The sequence below is a fragment of the Chamaea fasciata genome, unplaced genomic scaffold (assembly GCF_029207755.1).
Source record: "Chamaea fasciata isolate MVZ Bird 193981 ecotype frontalis unplaced genomic scaffold, bChaFas1.0.hap1 SCAF_25, whole genome shotgun sequence".
Taxonomy (NCBI): Eukaryota; Metazoa; Chordata; class Aves; order Passeriformes; family Sylviidae; genus Chamaea; species Chamaea fasciata.
The window spans coordinates 2,438,753-2,457,603 of NW_027094110.1; the positions used below are offsets into that span (position 1 = coordinate 2,438,753).

Genomic DNA, 18,851 nt, shown 5'->3' on the forward strand with positions numbered 1-18,851 from the left:
GGTGGCTGCTCGGGGCCAGCGGAGCCCCCGGGCCCGGGCGCTCCCGGGGCGGCGGGGGGGGCGTGCCTGGGAACGGAGGGAGCGGACCCGGGGCCATTGTCTCATTGTTCGGGCTTCAAAAGGACAATGGGGCATTGTTGTCCCCGGGGATCCCATTGTTTGCTTTCCCTGCAGATCCCGGAGCTTTGCCGAGGGCCGGCTCCGTGTGTGGGACGCTGGAGAGCAACGAGGCAGGAATGTTTCCTCCCACACCCTCCCCCCGGTTTTTGGGGTTTGGGGTGGGTTTTTTTTGGCATTTCTCCCGGCGTAAAAAGGTTCGGCAGGGCCCGGGCAGAGGGGCTGGGGGCGCCCAGAGACCCCCAGAGCCCGCAGGGATGGGCTGAGAGCGCGGGAAATCCATCCCTCCATCCCTGCGGGTTCCCAACACCCGGCCGGGATTCTGGTGGGCCACGAACCAGGCTCTGCCCTCAGGAGCATCCACCGGGCGATATCCCGATTTTCCGGCCTCCCCCAGACCCAAACCTCGCCCGGCACGGCCGGCTTTGGCTCCTGCAGCGCCCAGGAAAATCCCACTGGGACCGCAAAAATCGCGCGGGGAGGGACGGCCCGGCCCGGAGCGCTCCCGGGGCCGCTTCCCGGGCTCATTCCCGCGGCTGCTGCCTCGGGAAAATTAAATTGTGGCGCCGGGAAAAGGCTGGGGGAGGGGGAAGGAGCCGGGAAGGAGCGGAATTCCAGGAGCGGGGAAGAGGAGGGGAAGGAGTAGAATTCCAGGTGTGAGGAAGGAGCGGGGAAGAAATGGGGAAAGAATTCCAGGAGCAGGGAAGGAGCAGAATTCCAGGAGCGGGGAAGGAGAGGGAAAGGAGCAGAATTCCAGGAGTATTCCAGCCCGAGGGATGGATAGAGCAGGACAGGGCTCCGCTGTGCCCAGGGACACCCGCGCTGCTCCCAAGGGCCGGGAAAAGCAGGAAAAGCCGGGACCAGCCTCGGGATGAGCCCTTGGAGAGGGGAGGTGGCAGTGTCTGGGGACACGGGGGGGCGACACAAACCTGCCTGAGGCTCTTTACCCCTCCCAGAATGTGATTTACACACCTGCGGGGTGACACACACACACTGTCACACTGTCACACTGCCACTGTCACACTGCCACTGTCACACTGCCACTGTCACACTGCCACACTGCCACTGCCACACTGCCACACTGCCACTGTCACACTGTCACACTGTCACTGTCACACTGCCACTGTCACACTGCCACTGTCACACTGTCACTGTCACACTGCCACTGTCACACTGTCACACTGTCACACTGTCACACTGCCACTGTCACACTGCCACACTGCCACTGTCACACTGTCACTGTCACACTGCCACTGTCACACTGCCACACTGCCACTGTCACACTGTCACACTGTCACACTGTCACACTGCCACTGTCACACTGTCACACTGCCACTGTCACACTGCCACTGTCACACTGCCACTGTCACACTGCCACACTGCCACTGTCACACTGTCACACTGTCACTGTCACACTGCCACTGTCACACTGTCACACTGCCACTGTCACACTGTCACACTGCCACTGTCACACTGCCACTGTCACACTGTCACACTGTCACACTGTCACACTGCCACTGTCACACTGCCACACTGCCACTGTCACACTGCCACTGTCACACTGCCACTGTCACACTGTCACACTGCCACACTGCCACTGTCACACTGCCACTGTCACACTGCCATACTGCCACTGTCACACTGCCACTGTCACACTGCCACTGTCACACTGTCACACTGCCACTGTCACACTGCCACTGTCACACTGTCACACTGTCACACTGCCACACTGCCACTGTCACACTGCCACTGTCACACTGTCACACTGCCACTGTCACACTGCCACTGTCACACTGTCACACTGTCACACTGTCACACTGCCACTGTCACACTGCCACTGTCACACTGTCATTGTCACACTGCCACTCCCCGTTTCCTGTCCCACACGGAGCTCCCACCTCTGCCTCCGTGCTGATCTCACTTCCTCCTTATCAGAGCAGCTCTGCTGATAAGGGATCACCGCTGATCAGGGATCACGTAAGGGATCACAGCTGATCAGGGATCACAGCTGATAAGGGATCAGAGCTGATAAGCGCTCAGGGCTGATCAGGGATCACATAAGGGATCAGAGCTGATCAGGGATCACACAGGGGATCACGCCTGATCAGAGCTCAGGGCTGATAAGGGATCACTGTTGATCAGGGATCACGGTCGATAAGGGATCATGGCTGATCAGGGCTCAGAGCTGGTAAGACATCACAGCTGATAAGGGATCACATAAGTGATCTCGGCTGATCAAGGCTCAAGGCTGATTGATAAGGGATCACTGCTGATAAGGGATCAGGGCTGATTGACAAGGGATCACTGCTGATAAGGGATCAGGGCTGATTGATAAGGGAAAACCTAAAAGCGCCCCCAGCTGGATTTGGGGTTTGTGGGAGCTGGGAAAGGGGAAACTCTCCCTGGCAAAAGGGAGGGAATGGGAATTCCCAGCCCTGGAGATGTGGGATGGGGTTTGTGCCACATCCCAGCGAGCTGATCCAGGGTTTTGGTGTTTTCCAGGAATTTCCTCCAGGAATTCCTTCCCAAAATGGCTTCACGCCCATCCAGCCCTGCCCGGGAGCTGAAGGAATTTTCACCCTCTGGAAAAGCCAAGACCGCGAGAGGCAGCAGAAAATCCAAGGAAAAGGGGCTGGGAAAAGCGGAGCCCGCCTGGAATCTCCTCCTCCTCATCCCGGGAATTCCTGCCGGGATTGGGATCGGGCAGAGCCGAGCCCGCAGCTCCCCCTTCTGTCCGGAGCCCTCGGGAAGGTTTATTCCCGTTCTAGCCGGAATTTGGGATGCTCCGGGCAGAATTCCCGCAGAATTCCTACAAAATTCCCGCAGAATTCCAAAAACCCCGGGAGCCTCCCCCGGGTGAGGATTGGGAAGGGATTCCTTGGGAAAAAGGGATTTGATTTTGGGGACAAATTGATTGATTTTGGGAGGAAAAAAAAATTGATCATTTTTGGGATAAAAAAAGTTAGTTTTTGGGCAAAATGGATTGGTTTGGGAAAAAGGGATTTGTTTTGGAAAGTGGGGATTGATTCTGGGGGAAAAATGATTATTTTGGGGAAGAAGGGATTGGTTTTGGGGAAAAAGGGATTATTTTGGAGAAGAAGGGATGGGTTTTAGGAAGAAGAGACGGATTTGGGGACAACGGGATTGTTTTTGGGATAAAGAGCTCGGTTTGGGAAAACCTGAACCCCCAGGATCCAATCCCACAGGGAAAAAAACCCCGGAAAACATCTCTCCCCACTCCGAGCTTTTCTGAAAAACGTTTTTTATTCCCCCAAGAAAACCCCCCCAAACTACAAAACAGAATTCCCAGAGGAGCGTGGGGATCTCCACCGCTGGCACATCCCGGTTTTCCAGAGCTCCCAATCCCAGTTTTTTTAATTGGACACGCTCTGCAGGAGGGTGATGTTGTCCCCCTTCAGCATGATCCGACCTGGAACCCAACGGGATCAGGGAATGTGGGATTGGTTTGGGATGGGGGAGCCCCAAACCCGCCCACCCCACAGCTGGATCCCGACCCCAAACCCGGATTTCAGCTCCCAACCCCTGGATCTGACCTCCCACATCTGGATTTTCAGCCCCCAACCCCTGGATTTAAATCCCATCCCCAAGTTCTGGCATCCCAAACTTGGATTTGACCTCCCACATCTGGATTTTGGCCTCACAGCTGCAGTTCGGGTCCCAAGCCCTGGATTTTCGGGCTCCCACATCTGGATTTTGGGCTCCCACCTGGGTGGTTTTCGCGTCCCATGCTGGGATTTCCGGTTTTACATCGGGAGTTTTGGGCTCCGGCACCGGGATTTTAGATCCCACACCTGGATTCCAAGTCCCACACCTCAATTTCGGGTCCCACATTGGAATTTTTAGCCTCCCACAGCTGGATTCCAGCTGCCAACCGCAGGTTCCAGGCTCCCACAGCTGGATTTCAGGCTCACACCTGGATTTAAGGTCCCAAATCCAGGTTCCAGGATCCCAAACATGGATTTCAGGATCCCACACCCGATTTTCAGGTTTTAACACCCAAATTTCTGGCTCTAACACCTGAATTTCAGGTTTTAACAACTGCATTTCACATCCTCCACCTGCAGTTCAGGATCCCAGCCCTGAATTTCAGGTCCCACCCCCACAAATTCCCGCCCCACATCCCAAATTCCAGGCTCCCACCCTCCCCGTCCGGACCTACCCAGCTGCTTCCTGGACTTGGTTTTGGAGTGAATTTCCTCAGCATCGTCCAGCACCAGGTTCATGTACTCATCAAAGCCCTGCAGGAGCAGCACCAGCCTCAGGCAGGGACCTCCAACCGTCCCAAAAAAACCCCAAACCCCCAAATTCCTGGGAGAAGCAGGAACGTTCCCACCCCACACGGGGGTTTTTTCATGGAAAAGAAGGAATAAATGGGTTTAGGAAGGGGAAAAATGGGGAAAAAAGGAATGGAAATGGGTTTAGGGATGGGAAAAATGAGAAAAAGGGGAATGGGAAAAATGGGAAAAAGAAATGAGTTTAGGGATGGGAAAAAAAGGAATGGGAATGGGTTTAGGAAAACGGGGAAAAAAGGAATAGAAATGGGCTTAGGGATGGGAAAAAAGGCAAAAAAAATGGGAATGGATTTAGGAATGGAAAAACGGGAAGAAGAAGAATGGGAATGGGTTTAAGAATAGGAAAATGGAAAAAAAGGAACGAGAATGGGAATGGGTTTAGGAACGGGAAAAAAAGTAACGGGAATGGGTTCAGGGATGGGAAGGAAAGAATGGGGATGGGATCAGGGATGGGGATGGCTTCAGGGATGTGAGGGAAGCAGAGGGTGAGCCCAGAGGGTCACAGGGACACTCACGATGATGCAGCCTTCTATCCTCATGTTCACCTGCTCATAGAGCCACACCTGGATCCTGGATCTCTGCACAGCACACAGGGAGACAAGAGCAGGGATGGAGCAGCCCAGGAGCTCTGGGGGCTCTGCCCTGCCCTCAGCCCCTCGGGGCTGGGGTTCCAGGGAATATCCCGTGGGATTGCTGCAGGGACTCCCCTCACGTTTAAAGGGTTTGAAATGGAAAGGAAAAGGATTTCAATTGGAATTTGGGAGGGGATAAATCCTTCCCTGGGCGGGTGGGGAGGGGCTGGGATGGAATTCCCAGAGAATCCCTGGCCGCCCCAGCCCTGGCAGTGTCCCAGGCCAGGCTGGAGCAGCCCGGGACAGGGGAAGTGTCCCTGCCCGTGGAACGGGGACACCGGACGGGATCTGGGGACCCTCCCCACCCGAGCCGGCCCGTGACCCCGCGGGGCCGGCCCCGGGCCGCGCTCCCGGCACTCACGTTCTGCAGGTAGCGGAAGATCAGGTTCTGGAGCCGAGGGTTAAGGACACAGCACAGGCCGGGGATGGTCCCGCCGCCCTCAGGAGCCCAAACCCGCCACCCCCGAGAGCTGCGACCGAAACCCTGAGGGGGAACGCGCGATCGGCCCGCAGGCCGTGACCCCCCGGATGGAGCCCTTATCCCGGTGATGAAAGCCGCCAGCCCCGCGCTCCCCGCGCTCCCCCGGCGCCCCGAGGGGCTGAGGCAGGATACGATGGGCTGCACCATCACCTTCTGCACCTTCTGGCCCTGCCCGCGGTACGCCATGGCTGCACGGGGCCGCCGGGCGCTCTGGGATAGCGGCGGGGCAGGAGCGGCACCGCGCGGGGCACTGTGGGATAGTGGCGGGGTGTGGGGATGGGGGGGGAGCGCGGGGCACTGTGGGATAGCGGCGGTGTGAGGGGGAAGACCAGCGCGCGGGGCACTGTGGGATAGCGGCGGGGTGTAGGGATGGGGGGGGTGAGCGCAGGGCACTGTGGGATAGCGGCTGTGTGAGGGGAGAGGACAGCGCAGGGCACTGTGGGATAGTGGCGGTGTGAGGGGAGAGGACAGCGCAGGGCACTGTGGGATAGTGGCGGTGTGAGGGGAGAGGACAGCGCAGGGCACTGTGGGATAGTGGCGGTGTGAGGGGATGGGGGGGAGCACGCGGGGCACTGTGGGATAGTGGCGGTGTGAGGGGGAGACCAGCGCGCGGGGCACTGTGGGATAGTGGCGGTGTGAGGGGGAGACCAGCGCGCGGGGCACTGTGGGATAGTGGCGGTGTGAGGGGGAGACCAGCGCGCGGGGCACTGTGGGATAGTGGCGGTGTGAGGGCAGCGGGAGTTTTTTTCTTATTGGGTTTATTATCATTATTTTTAGGGTTGGTTTTTGCTCTTAGTGTTTTGGGTTTTTTGTTTGTTTGTTTGTATTATTAGGGGTTTTATTGCTATTATTTTATTTCGTTTTAATAACTATGTTTCCTAGAAAAATAAAATTAAAATATTCCCCTGGCTCAGAGCTACAGCAGAGCTGTGCCTTAAAGCCCCGACTGTCAAATCAAGCGGCGTTTTGTGTCCTTACAGGCACCAGAGTTTGCCTCTTAATTTGTCCTGCAAGGTCACAGAACACCCGAGAAGCCAAAAATCACTCAAGTATCTCCCATCCCCGGTGTCCTCCTCCTGTCCCTGTTCCCTGGGATGAGATCCCAAATCCCCCCTGGCTGTCCCCTCCTGGCAGGGAGTTGTGCAGAGCCAGGAATTCCCCCTGAGCTCCTGTTCTCCAGGCTGAGCCCCTTCCCAGCTCCCTCGGGATCCTCCAGCCCCTTCCCAGCTCCCTCGGGATCCTCCAGCCCCTTCCCAGCTCCCTCGGGATTTCCCCTTCCCTGGCCACACTCCAGCCCCTCTGGCTGATCCCACAACTCCACCCTCTGCCTCCTTAATTCCTAATTAACACTCAGATGCTCCCGTTCCTTAATTAAACCATGGCGAGCAGAGAGCTCTGCACGGACACCAGAATGAGCAGCCTACCTTTAATCCCTTAAATAGAATCATACAAATATAAAATGGAAGAATAAAATATTTACAGAACAACAAAGAAAAACCAAACAAACAAAAAAAAAATACCCACAGGGATTCCACCCAATCCCATCTCCCAAGGGGCTGGAAAAGAGGGAAGCAGCCGAGGGGGAACATTCCAGGTGCTTTTCCTCCCTCCCAGAACGATCCCAGCTGGATGTGGAGCTTCATTCCAGTCTTGGAGCAGGGAGGGATCCTCAGAACCGAGAGGCACTTGAAGCAATCCTTCCTCTTCCCAAATCCCTGCGGGCAGCCAGGAGGAATTTTGGTTGCCCCTCAGGGAAAAGTCTGAGCCAGGCTCACCCTTGGCAGCGTTTGGTCCAAAATCCTGACTCGCTTCTCCCTGAATTTCCCCCCAGTTCCCAGTCGGGAGGCAGAGTGTCCATCCGCGAATTCCAGAGTTGACATAGTAACTCCAGGATATGTTTTGGGATTCGGTGTCCGGGGGGAGCTGTGATCCCGTGCTGGGCTGGCTCAGGAGATGGGATCTGTGTGTCCTCCCCCAGGGAATTCCAAGTGCTTCGTCCTGTGCTCGGAATTTCGGGATAACTCACTAACAACCCAACTGTGCTTCCAGCTGGGACAAAGGATCTCCTCCAGGATCCAACAACATTTACAGGATTTCTGTGAGGGTGGGGAAGGAATTTTGTTGGTTTTTTAACTTTTTTTTTTTTTTTGGTGTCGCGTCTTTTCTCCCCCTTTTGTTTTTTTTTTTTTTGTTAAACCTCCCCCTCTCTCAGCTGTCAATCATCTCCGAGAGTTCCAGCAGGAGATCGTCCTCGTCTTTCCCTGGATCCAGGTCGATTTCTGCTTCCAGTTTTCCCCCGGAGATCTCCCAGATGAGCTTCTCGAAGTCGTCCTCCACCGACAGGGCGGGTTTGGCGGCGCCGGCCGAGCTCAGGCGCCGCAGCTTCGCCGGCACCTCCAGGGACGACGAGGAGGAGGAAGATCCAGACACCTCTGACTGTGCCAGGGAATCCCTCTGGCTCCCAGCCTGCAGCTCGGGGCTGGGGGAAACAGGGAAAAAAATCAGTGAGGTGGAGTTTTACCGTTTGAGTTTTACACCGGGGTGAGGTGGGAGCCTGGGATCGGATTGGGGGGTCCTGGAACGATTCTGGGAGTCCACGATCATTTGAGGGCAGTCCAGGATCAGGTTTAGGAGACCAGGGTCAGTTTTGGGAAGTCCAGGATCGGTTTTGGGGAAGTCCTGGATGAGGTGGATCAGTTCGGGGTTTGGGGATTTAGCTGTGAGGAAACACGGCTGGAATGTGCCAGAGAAGGGGCAAGAAGAAACCCCAAAAAGGCCCCCAAAAAATCACTGAAAAAACCTCCCAAAAATCACTGAAAAAACCCAGAGAGTCACTGAAAAGAAATCCCAGAAAGTCACCAAAACTCCAAAAAGCCACTGGAAAGAAATCCCAAAAATATCACTGAAAAAACCTCCCAAAAATCACTGAAAAAACCTCCCAAAAATCACTGAAAAAACCCCAAAATCACTGAAAAAACCTCCCAAAAATCACTGAAAAAACCCCAAAATCACTGAAATAAACCCCCCAAAAGCCACTGCAGAGCTCTGCCCTGGTGCAGCATTTTAGGGGAACCCAAAGGTTCTGCTGCACAAACACTAATTCCAATTAACTCTGTTGGATTTCAGCGTCCATTCCCCCAAAACTGCAACTTCCCACCGGTGGCCACCCCTCAAAGCCCAGCCCTGGGATCAGGAAGGAGAAGGGAAAGTTGGGACTTGGGCTTCACCTGCTCTGGGAATTCTCCCCCCGAGGGATGGAGCCTGGGCTGTCCTCTGGAGAAGTGGCAACAACAACCTGGGAATGAAGAGCAGAACAACTTTTAGGATATAAAAACCTCTACATTTTAGGAGAATTTTTTTTTTTTTTTTTCTTTTCTGCTTCACCTGAAAGGAGAAATTCTTCAGGAATTTTTGCCTCAGAACAGACAAAATCCATCCCAAAACCCCAGCAGGGAATTCTGGAGATGCTCCCAAAGCAGGAACGTGCTGCCCCCAACACTCGTGGGGTGAAAAGGGCTGGAGGAGGTTTGTTCTTCCAGGTTTTTTTTTTTTGGGAAGGAGGAGGGATTTGTGGCCTCACCTTGGCTGAGGGCTGCTGGGTGTCCCCGGGGGTGGCACTGAGTGGCTTCACTGCCACCACAGCAGGGGGGTGGCCCTCGGGGCCCTTCCTCTTCAGGGGCTGCTTGGCCGTGCTGGATTTGCCATCCAGGGGCTTCAGGCACACCTTGGATTTGGCTGGAAGGGAGGGAAAAGGAGGAATGAGGAGCTTTGGGTTAAAGATAAAACAAACTTTCAAAGGGTTTGTGACAAATCCCAGAATTCCAGGACGGTTTGGGGTGTTTCTCATGATCCCAGGGGGATCCAAGCTGGCCTTGACCACTTCCAGGGATGGATTCTCTGGGAATTCCATCCCATTCCATCCCAAAATCTGGCAGTGGGAAGCTATTCCCTGTGTCCTGTCCCCTCCATCCCTCGTCCCAAAACTCCTGGCAGGAGGCTCTGAGCTCTCCCTGGATCCTTCTCCAGGTGAACATCCCCAACATTCCCGAACATTCCCAACCCTCCTCATCCTCTGGGCTGCAGCATTCCAGCTGGGATCTCAGGAATATTCCTGGATATTCCCAAGGTGCCTCCCACTGAGTTGTTTTTTCTTCCATGAATCCCAAAAACATTCCCACCAACCTCTGGTTTTCCTCTCGGTCAGCTGAGCTCCTTTTTTCCCTGGATCCTTTTCTGGGCTTCCCATTGGATCCTCCTGGAATTTTCCCCCTTTCCTCCTGCCCAGCTGCTGAGCTGATCCCACAGCAGCCTCAGGGCTCCCTGATCCCGGGGTTTTCTCCTTGGTTTTCTCCTGGTTTTCAGCTGGAATTGTCCCAGATCCTTTTTGGAGTTTCTCCTCCTGGCGTTGTTTGAGCTGACGTTTCTCCCACATGATTTCCTCCAGGCTCTTCACCTGAATTCCAGAATTCCCTGAATTCTAAGGAGGGAAAAAAACACCCCAAGGTGGTTATTAGGATAAAAATCTGGATAAAAATCTGTGGATTCACTAAGGAATTGTGGGTGGTACCATTAAAATCCAACTTTTTTTTTTTTTTCTTTTCCAAGGTCCCTCCTTATGGAAATGCACTTTGAAAACTGAAAATTCCCAAAAAATCCCAACTTTTCATGGAGCTGAAGGTTCTGCCTGCAGCCTATCCAATTTTTTTAGGGAATATAAAACCATCCAAGCTCCTCCACAGATTCTGATTTCCTTTTAAAATCCCATTTTTTAGGGTTAAAATATCCAGCTTCAGGATTTTAAAAAATAGGGAAAAAAAAAAAAAATCCAGGGAAAAAATGGTTGAAAACAAAAATATTTTGCCCACCTTTGGTTTTAATCCATTGTCAGGCATAAAGGAAATAATTACGAGGGAAAATTAATTATTTTATGCCCAAAATGGTCAGAAATGGGAGGAATTGATGAGAAGTGTGAAGGTTTCATCACGAATTTGTTCAGACTCACCTCAGCAGATGCAGAGCTCCCCTTGGGGGAAGGTTTGTTCAGCTCCACAATCATTTTCTCTTCTCTTCCAGGTGCTTTAAAGTAAGAAAAAACATCCAAAAATTGGGGTTTTTTTTTGGTTTCTTGGGAGGGTTAATTCCCTGTTTTTATTAACAGGAAGCAAATCCTGCAGGATTTTCTCTCTCCTTCAGTCCCATGGTGGATTAAATAATCTGAAGGATGAAATTTTTGATGCCTTTGTGCTGATAAATCCTTCCCAAACAATATTCCTGAGGGGAATGGATTCCAGCACAGGGGGAAATCCCATCCCACAAACCCAGGGCAGAAAAAGAGCGGGAAATTAAACCCCAAAGCTCCTCAAGGAATGGATTTTCCACTGGGAAACTCATAAAAACCACAAAATCCTTTGAACTTTGAAGCCTGAAAGCTCAAGGGCTGAATTTTCCAGTGGGAAATTATCATGGAATTCCAATGGGAAGCACAAGAAACTCAGGGAAAATCCTGTGATCCTTTTAATTCTGGAAGGAATGAATTTTTGAGCGGGAAACACAGGAAATTTCAACGGAATTCATAGAGAATCCCACGATCCTTTTAACTCTGGAACCTGAAAACTCCTCAAGGAACGAAACTTCCAGCGGGAAATCATCATGGAATTCATGGAGAATCCCGTGATCCTTTTAACCCCAGAGCCTGCAACCTTTCAAACACACCCAGAAGGACAAATCCAGGCAATTCCTGAGCGAACAGGATTCATTTTCGAAGGGAAGAATTCCCCGGGGGGAAGCAGAACTCCCTGGGGGAAGCACAACAGAACCAGAACTGAACCAGAATTCCCAAGGGAAGCAGAACAGACCCAGACCCCCCAGGGAAGCAGAGGCCTGCTCACCCAGCAGCTTGGTGACCCGCAGCAGTTTCCTGCCCCTCAGGGCGGCCTCGGGCGGGCCGGGCGGGGCGGGCACGTTCTCCCCGCTCTGCTGCATCCTCAGCGCCTTCTCCCTCTTGATCTCCTCCAGGGTCTTGATCCGAACTTCTCCCGCTCCTTTGGCTCTTCCTGGCTCTGCCAGCTGCACCCTGCCTGCCCCAGCTGGAGCAGGAACGTTCTGTTTCCTGCCATCAGCCTCAGCTTTGGCCCTGCTGGGGAACTCCTCGGGTTTTTCCTTCTCCTCTCCAGATCTTTTGTGGTTTTTCTCTGCCAAGGCTCCGCTCAGGGATTTGATTCGAGCTGCTGGGGAGGGTCTGGCTCCTAAATTGGGATCTTCTGCTCTCCTGCCTTCTCCTGGGATTTTGCCTGGGCCTTCCCCTCGCCTCTGGTTGGCTTTTTCCAGGCGGATTTCCTCCAGGGTTTTCACTCGGATCTCCTCGATGGGTTTGGCAGCTTTGTCTGTGTGGTCAGAGGAATCAAAGAGCGCTCAGAGGAGGGGGAATAAATTCATAAATTCCATCTCAAGTCTCCAGAGTTTCTCCCAGCACTGAGGGAATTTGGGATGACGGTTGGAAGGATTTTAAGGATGATCTTTCCCTATCCCAGCCTGGGACACTCCCACGGATTCTCTGGGAATTTGTAAGCTGGGAATGAGTCCTGGAATTGGGATTTTTTATGGGATCATGGAATGGTTTAGGTTGGAAGATCTTAAGGATTGTCCCATTCCCACCCCACCCCAACCCTTCCATGATCCCAGGTTGTTCCATATCCCAGGAACTCCCAGGGATGGGGCAGCCAGGGATTCTCTGGGAATTCCATCCCAGCCCCTCCCCAGGGAAGGATTTATTCTCAAAATCCCATCCAAAGCAGCCCATGGAGTCCTGGAATGGTTTGGGTTGGAAGTGACAGTCCAATCCCACTATCCCAGGATGCCATTTTATCCATTTTATTAATTTTACCCATTTTTATCTCTTTTATCCACAGTCCAGCCTGGCCTGGGACACTCCCAGGGATGGGGCAGCCACAGCTCCTCTGGGAATTCCATCCCAGCCCCCCCCCACCCTCCCAGGGAAGGATTTATTCCCAAAAAATCCCACCTAAACCCATTCCCCTTTGGGATTATTCCCTCTCCACCTTTCCTGCAGGTTCCCTTCAGTGATCACCCCAAAATTCCTCCTCTTCAGGCTGAACAATCCCAATTCCCTGAACAATCAACTTCTCTCCCTCCTTTAAACCCCTTGGATTTGGAAAATCAGAGCCAGTTATCCTTTCAAATTACCAATTTAAGGCTGCATGGAAGTTCTTGGGAAGAAAAAGCAAAGAAGGAATATTCAGAATTTAATTTTTACCTGTCTCGGTGCTGGTCTGCTCCGAGGGCAGCCCCAGTCTCTCCTTCAGGGATTTCAGGACTTGCACTGAAAAAAAAAAAAACAAAACAAACCAGAGGAAAAGTTAAAAAGTGGTAAAAAAATCCCAATTTTGGGTGGGAAATGAGACAGGAGAGCACCTCAGTGGGATTCAGAGTGACCTGAAACCCTCAACCAACGTGGAAAAAAGAAGCAGAAGAAAGGAGGAGCAGAAAATCCCCAAAAAAATCCCAGAAAAGAGGAAATCCAAAACCAGAAAAGATGGAGGAAAAAAAAATCCCAAAATAAAACCCAGGAGAGAAAATCCCAAAGAGGAATTCCAGGAGGTTTTGGTACCTGTGCCTCTCCTGGGGGCTCTGTCAGTGTTCTCCTGCAGCTCAGCTTTCCTCCCCAGCCTGTCAGCAACGTTCCTCCTCAGGGGAAGGAAAGTTTTCCCACCTTCAGAAAGAGACAAAAGGAGAAATTCCTTCAGAATATTCCTCAGCAGGAGGGTTTAGAACAATCCCCCACGAACCTTAATCATCCCAGATTAATTTTTAATATTTTTTGAGGTTTTAGTTGTTAAGAGAATTGGTTGTTTTTGATGTAAACGCTTCACAAAAAGCTCTCACCTGGGAGGGTTTTCCTTTTTCCCAGTCTGTCAGGAAGGTTCAGCTGGATCACGGGGTCCTCCCCTAAAACGAGGAAGGATCTTTGCAGTGCACCAAAAGCATCCCAAAAATGACATTTTCATCCCCAAAAAACGACATTTTCATCCCCCAAACCATAGGAACTAAAGAAGGATTGTGAAGGGAAATGGTTTTAATGCTAAAACTTGCTGAGTTTTAATTCCAACCAAACCCAGCACTGACAAATCCCCAACTTTTCCAACACAACCACAACCTTTAAAAAAATCAGGAAAAGGCAGCAGCACGTCTGAATTCTCCTAATTCCCAATAACTTGATTTATTATCTGTGGAAAGGGAATTTTTTGGGATTTACCTTCCTTGGAGGAGAGGGTCACAGTTCTCAGCACGGTCCTGACGTTTTCCTTCTCTGGCACGGGGATGCTCCTGGCTTGGAGAGGATCCACAGCCACTCCTGAAGGACCTTCTGCATGGAAAAACATGGAAAAATCAGAAAAATCAGGATATTTAACAATTTTCCTTGGAATTCCAAACAGCTGCCACATGCCACAGCAACCCTTTAAAAAAAAAAAGCAAGTTTGTCCTTGTAGGATGTCCCAAATTGCAACAAAAAGAATTATTTTCCTTTAAATTATCCAAGGAAAATGAGGATTAAACTAAAGGTTGAACAGAAAGGAGGATTTTAAAGGAGGGATTTTAGGGGATATGAACTCACCACCTTGTTTTTTGGCTTTCTCCTTGAGTTTCTTCAATCTGATCTCTTCCAAGGTTTTGATCCCGAAATTTAAGTTGTCGTCTGGAAGCACAAAATAGTTCAGGAAATTGAAGAAAATCCTTCCCAAAATATCGGGAATAAACCCTGTCAGCATCCCCCAGGGGTTTAAAAAGGTGGGATTTGGGAAAACTGGCAGCTTTTTTCACCCTAAAAGGGAAAATACACACTTTTGAACACGAATTCATGGAGAGGGATTAAAGATTCCTGGATTCCTCGGATCTGGATTTCCACAATTTCAGACACTTAAACTTCATTTAAACTCCACCTTTAAACCCCTTTAATTCCATTTATATTTTATTTTGTCCCACAAAACTAAACCAGGAGGATTTTTCCCTGCTCTGGGGAACACAATTAGGTGGGAATGAACTCCTGGGTTCCATTCGGCATCCCTGGGGTTTGTTTTCTTTTATTTCAGGAATATTTTGCTTTTAGTTGTTAAATTCTCCCTCCCAAATTCCTCCTTGGAATACCTGGCTTTGCAGTGGGATTGGATTTCCTGGTGGAAATCACTCTCAGCCCATTGTGGGTTTCTGTGGGTGGTGGCTGGGCTGGGGTTTTGGTTTCTTCTCCTTCTTCAGAGAGCTGGTCTGGAAAGGGAAAATAAACCCAAAATGAAATCATTTACGGAGTAAAGATTGAACCAAAACTTCTCACTTTGAGGTGGTTCAGTATTTCAAAGCCATCAAAACATTCGTATTTTCCTTCCTGCAGCTTAAAGCACTGCACAATCCACAATTTTCATGGTTTATATCGCCACTGAGATATAAAAAGAAAGCAGAAATATCTGCAATGAACTCCAGATTTCTCACCATCGTCATCTTCATCATCATCTGCAGCGTTGATGACCACAGGGGGGTGGGTGGGGCTGGGAACATTCTCCGAGTTTTCCACCTTCATCACCCCCCGGAGCTGTGGGGAGGGGTTGGACTGGACTGAGAGTTTGTTCTGCTGCAGCTGCACCATCTTCACCTCGTCCTCTGCAGCCTCGGGGGGGCTTGGGAGGGTGGCTGGGAAAGAAAAAGATCCCGAGTTTTGATCCTCAAGGTGGAAATTTGGGAACAGAACACATGTGGCTTCAGTTCTTTATTCCCTACCCATAAAGGGGTTAAAGGGGAAGGGAAAAGGAACCTTGAAAAGCAAAAATCACCAAGTATAAAGAAGAGAAAAAAATTCAGATTAGAATTTTGCTCCGTTCCCAACTGTAAATGTCCCTCTCAGGAGGTGTGGCTGGGAAAAAACCTCAAAAGTGACTCAGAAATCCCAAACTTTGACCTCAAATGTTGTAAATCTGATAACAGAACACACCTGGCTTCAGTTCCTTATTCCACACCCACACAGGGGTTAAAGGAGAAGGGAAAAGGAAACCTGGAAAAGCAAAAATCACCAAGCACAGAGCAGGGAAAAAATCCCAAAATCAGAATTTCACTTGGCTGCAAACTCCCCTTCAGCCATAAAACAGTTCTTTGAGCCTCCACGTAATTTTATGGAATATTCACCAGGAACTCTTGGATATTTTGAGGAAAAAGGAGGTGGAAAACTCACTTTTTCTGGGGAGAAGAAAAGCCCACCACTAATTCTTGGATATTTCAAAGAAAAAAGGAGACAGAAAATCCACCTTTGCTGAGGGGTAGAGAAGAGCCCATCCACACAATTTCAAGGAATATTCACCCAAAATTCTTGGAAATTTCAAGGAAAAAAGAGGTGGAGAACTCAACTTTTGCTCAGGGGTAGAGAAGAGCTCGTCCATGTAATTTTAAGGAATATTTAGCCTAAATTCTTGGATATTTTGTTGCAACAGGAGATGGAAAATTTGCTTTTGCTTAGGGGTAGGGAAGAGCTCATCCACATAATTTTAAGGAATATTCAGCCTAAATTCTTGGACATTTGGAGGAAAAAAAAGAAATGATAAACTCACTTTTGCTGGCGGGGAAGAAGAGCTCATCCATGTAGGAATATCCAACATTAACTCTTGGATATTTCAAAGAAAAAAGGAGACAGAAACCCCACTTTTTCTCAATGGCAGGAAGAGCCCATCCGCACAATTTCAAGGAATATTCAGCCTCAATTCTTGGACATTTTGATGCCAAAAGAGATGACCAACTCACTTTTGCTGGGGGGCAGGAAGAGCCCGTCCACGTAGCGGCCCTTGGTGTGGTGGAAGGCACAGTTGTGCTTCTGGCAGCCCCCAGGCTGGTTCTCCCAGTAACAGGCGATCTCACTGCGCTTCTTCTGGGGGAAAGAACACAAAGCCCAACTCAGGGAATTCTCCCCTGGACCTGCAAACTGCCTCACGTTGTCTGCAGGTCACAGGGAAGTGGGAAAATGGGATTTTTCTGGGGTTTTTCTTCCTGTCGTTCAGTTGGAAAAGACAGGGCGCTGTCACAGAGTTAACAGAATGTTGTGGTAATAAATTAATATAAAATCCCAAATAATGGGATTATAAACAGGGGGAGATTTCAGTTTTTAGGTTTGAATTGCTGGTGAAATTTCTCTTTCAGAGCTTTAGCTCCTTCATGGTTTTTTTTTTTTCTTCCTATCTTGTACAATTCCGAGAGGTCAGGATAAAATTTTGGGGAGAAATGCAGGGTTATTTTTCACCTCTCAGGAATGTTTCCCACCTCATTTAAGGAGTGGGATCCATTTCGCTCTGGCAAAAATTCTGGGAGGGAATAACAGCATTTAACAAAAAAATTCTGCTGAGAAAAAAACATGTCAAAAATTCATTTTTTTTCCCTGCTGGTAACCAAAATCCTTATAAATCTCTGCCGAAAAAATGACATTTATCCCCATTACACCCCTGGGGTTGGTCTGACAGATTTTTTGGGATGAGGAGAAGGTTTTTAGGGAGCACTCACATCGATTTCCATGTGCCTGAACCTGCAGACATTCCTGAAGCAGCGTCCCTCCTGCCACAGGGTGCAGACGGTCTCGCTGCCCAGGGCGGCCTCGCAGTGCCGGAAGGAACAGGAATCTCCCTGAAATACACACAGGAAATCAGCAAAAAAACAAACCAGGGGGAAAAAAAAAACATGCTGGGGCTCGAAAAAATAAATAGGGGTGGGAAGGAGAATTGTAGGGGTTGAAAAAATGGGATGGGGAAAGGGTAGAGGTTAAAAAAATGGGATGGGAAATGCACAAAGGTTAAAAAAATGGGATGGGAAAAGGACAGAGATTGAAAAAACGGGATGGGAAAGGCACACTGGTTAAAAGACACAGAGGGTTGGAAAGGGAAAAGCCCAAAGGTTAAAAAAAATGGGATGGGAAAAGCGTACAGGTTAAAAAATAAATGGTGTGGAAAGGAGAACCACACAAGTTAAAAAAGGGTTGGGAAGGGAAATCACATAGATTAAAAACCCCCCAGTTTTCAGAACTGAGAGCTGAATAATTCATTAACGAAGAGGAATTTTCTTCTTCTCTCTTCCCACTCTTTGCTCAGAAAGCCAAGAGGAAATGCAGAGGGAACCAGCCCTGAGCTCACCTTGTTGCAGGTGGAGTAGAAGTAGAAGTAGCAGTCGTCTCCCTGGTTGGACATGCTGCAGGAATCCCGGGAAAGTTCAGGGTGTTTTCCCTCTCAGGATTTTGCTGTTTCCCCTTTCAGGATTTGCTGTTTCCCCTCTCAGGGTTTGGTGTTTCCCCACTGAGGGTTTGATGTTTTCCCTCTCAGGGTTTGGTGTTTCCTCTCTCAGGGTTTGGTTCTCTCTCAGGGTTCTTCTCCTCCAGCCTGGGCAGGAATTGGTTTGGCTCCAAAGGCTTCTCCTGGTTTAGCAGTGACAGCTTCTGTTTTAAAGTGACCCTAAAGCAAAGGGAGAAGGAGCAAAAATGGCTCTTTTTAGAGTTGTTTCTTATTAACTGATTTATTTCTGGAGAAAGGTGACGGTTTGAAATCACCTTTGTCTAATATTTGTAAAATACCGCAGTTTTTAAATGGAGTCATGTGGGAAATGGAGATAAATTGCACTTTAATAATTAGATCTTAATAGGAATTGCATACAAATAATCACCTACTACTAACGAAATAATAATAATCATCACATAGTAACACCACACCACAACAACAGAACACATCAATCCCAAATCCCCAACCCCAAAGGGATTTTTTTTTTCCAAAATTTTCCCAGATTCTTCCCCAATCCCAGGGGGATTTTTCCCTCATTTTTTCCCAGATTTTTTTCCCAATCCCAAAGGGATTTTTTCTCAATTTTTTCCCAATCTCAGGGGGATTTGTTTCCCCATCTCAGGGGGATTTTTTCCCAATTTTTTCACCATCCCAGGGGGATTTTTTTCCCCACTTTTTCCCCAACCCCAGAGGGATTCTTCTCCAGTCCAAAGGGGATTTTCCCCCCGTTTTTCCCCAATGCAAGGAAATCTTCCCCCCAATTTTTCCCCAATCCAAAGGGGAATTTTTCTGATATTTTCCCCCGATTTTTTCCCCATTTTTTCCCCAATCCAAAGGGGATTTTTTCTGATATTTTCCCCCGATTTTTTCCCCAATTTTTCCCCAATCCAAAGGGGATTTTTTCTGATATTTTCCCCCGATTTTTTCCCCATTTTTTCCCCAATCCAAAGGGGATTTTTTCTGATATTTTCCCCCGATTTTTTCCCCACTTTTTCCCCAA

The 18,851-nt window shown here is 49.8% G+C and overlaps 2 protein-coding genes across 3 annotated transcripts; both read right to left on the reverse strand.

The window, feature by feature from the left end:
• Nucleotides 1–3,360: 3,360 nt before the first annotated feature.
• On the reverse strand, nt 3,361–5,833 carry SNRPE (small nuclear ribonucleoprotein polypeptide E). The gene is made up of 5 exons (XM_066204055.1): nt 5,676–5,833; nt 5,424–5,450; nt 4,946–5,008; nt 4,298–4,376; nt 3,361–3,547 (listed from the first exon to the last, which is right to left on the reverse strand). The coding sequence occupies exons 1-5, from the start codon at nt 5,727–5,729 to the stop codon at nt 3,492–3,494; spliced, it is 279 nt and encodes a 92-aa protein (XP_066060152.1). The 5' UTR covers nt 5,730–5,833; the 3' UTR covers nt 3,361–3,491.
• A 1,122-nt stretch (nt 5,834–6,955) lies between these two features.
• ZC3H11A (zinc finger CCCH-type containing 11A) lies at nt 6,956–17,900 on the reverse strand. 2 transcript variants are annotated; one of them, XM_066203962.1, is made up of 16 exons: nt 17,714–17,900; nt 17,091–17,210; nt 16,341–16,464; nt 15,045–15,242; nt 14,706–14,822; nt 14,179–14,256; nt 13,816–13,926; nt 13,446–13,508; nt 13,171–13,272; nt 12,817–12,882; nt 11,432–11,926; nt 10,546–10,619; nt 9,726–10,020; nt 9,124–9,278; nt 8,771–8,838; nt 6,956–8,022 (listed from the first exon to the last, which is right to left on the reverse strand). In XM_066203962.1, exons 1-16 carry the CDS (start codon nt 17,765–17,767, stop codon nt 7,752–7,754), a joined length of 2,391 nt encoding a protein of 796 aa, XP_066060059.1. In that variant the 5' UTR covers nt 17,768–17,900; the 3' UTR covers nt 6,956–7,751. The 2 variants fall into 2 exon arrangements, with proteins under 2 accessions (XP_066060059.1, XP_066060058.1); XM_066203961.1 differs by having other exon boundaries at nt 14,176–14,256.
• Between the last annotated feature and the right edge of the window lie 951 nt (nt 17,901–18,851).

What these genes read in the sequence shown, in the direction of transcription:
- SNRPE (XM_066204055.1), bottom strand. Translation starts at nt 5,729, where the DNA reads ATGGCGTACCGCGGGCAGGGCCAGAAGGTGCAGAAGGTGATGGTGCAG. An exon ending in GGATAGAAGGCTGCATCATC is followed by an intron (nt 4,377 to 4,945) that starts GTGAGTGTCCCT and finishes CTGCTCCTGCAG; the next exon opens with GGCTTTGATGAGTACATGAA. An exon ending in CAAGTCCAGGAAGCAGCTGG is followed by an intron (nt 3,548 to 4,297) that starts GTAGGTCCGGAC and finishes GTTGGGTTCCAG; the next exon opens with GTCGGATCATGCTGAAGGGG.
- ZC3H11A (XM_066203961.1), bottom strand. Translation starts at nt 17,767, where the DNA reads ATGTCCAACCAGGGAGACGACTGCTACTTCTACTTCTACTCCACCTGC. An exon ending in CAATCCCACTGCAAAGCCAG is followed by an intron (nt 14,257 to 14,705) that starts GTATTCCAAGGA and finishes TTGTGCTTCCAG; the next exon opens with ACGACAACTTAAATTTCGGG. An exon ending in GCGGGTCACCAAGCTGCTGG is followed by an intron (nt 10,620 to 11,431) that starts GTGAGCAGGCCT and finishes CTTACTTTAAAG; the next exon opens with CACCTGGAAGAGAAGAGAAA.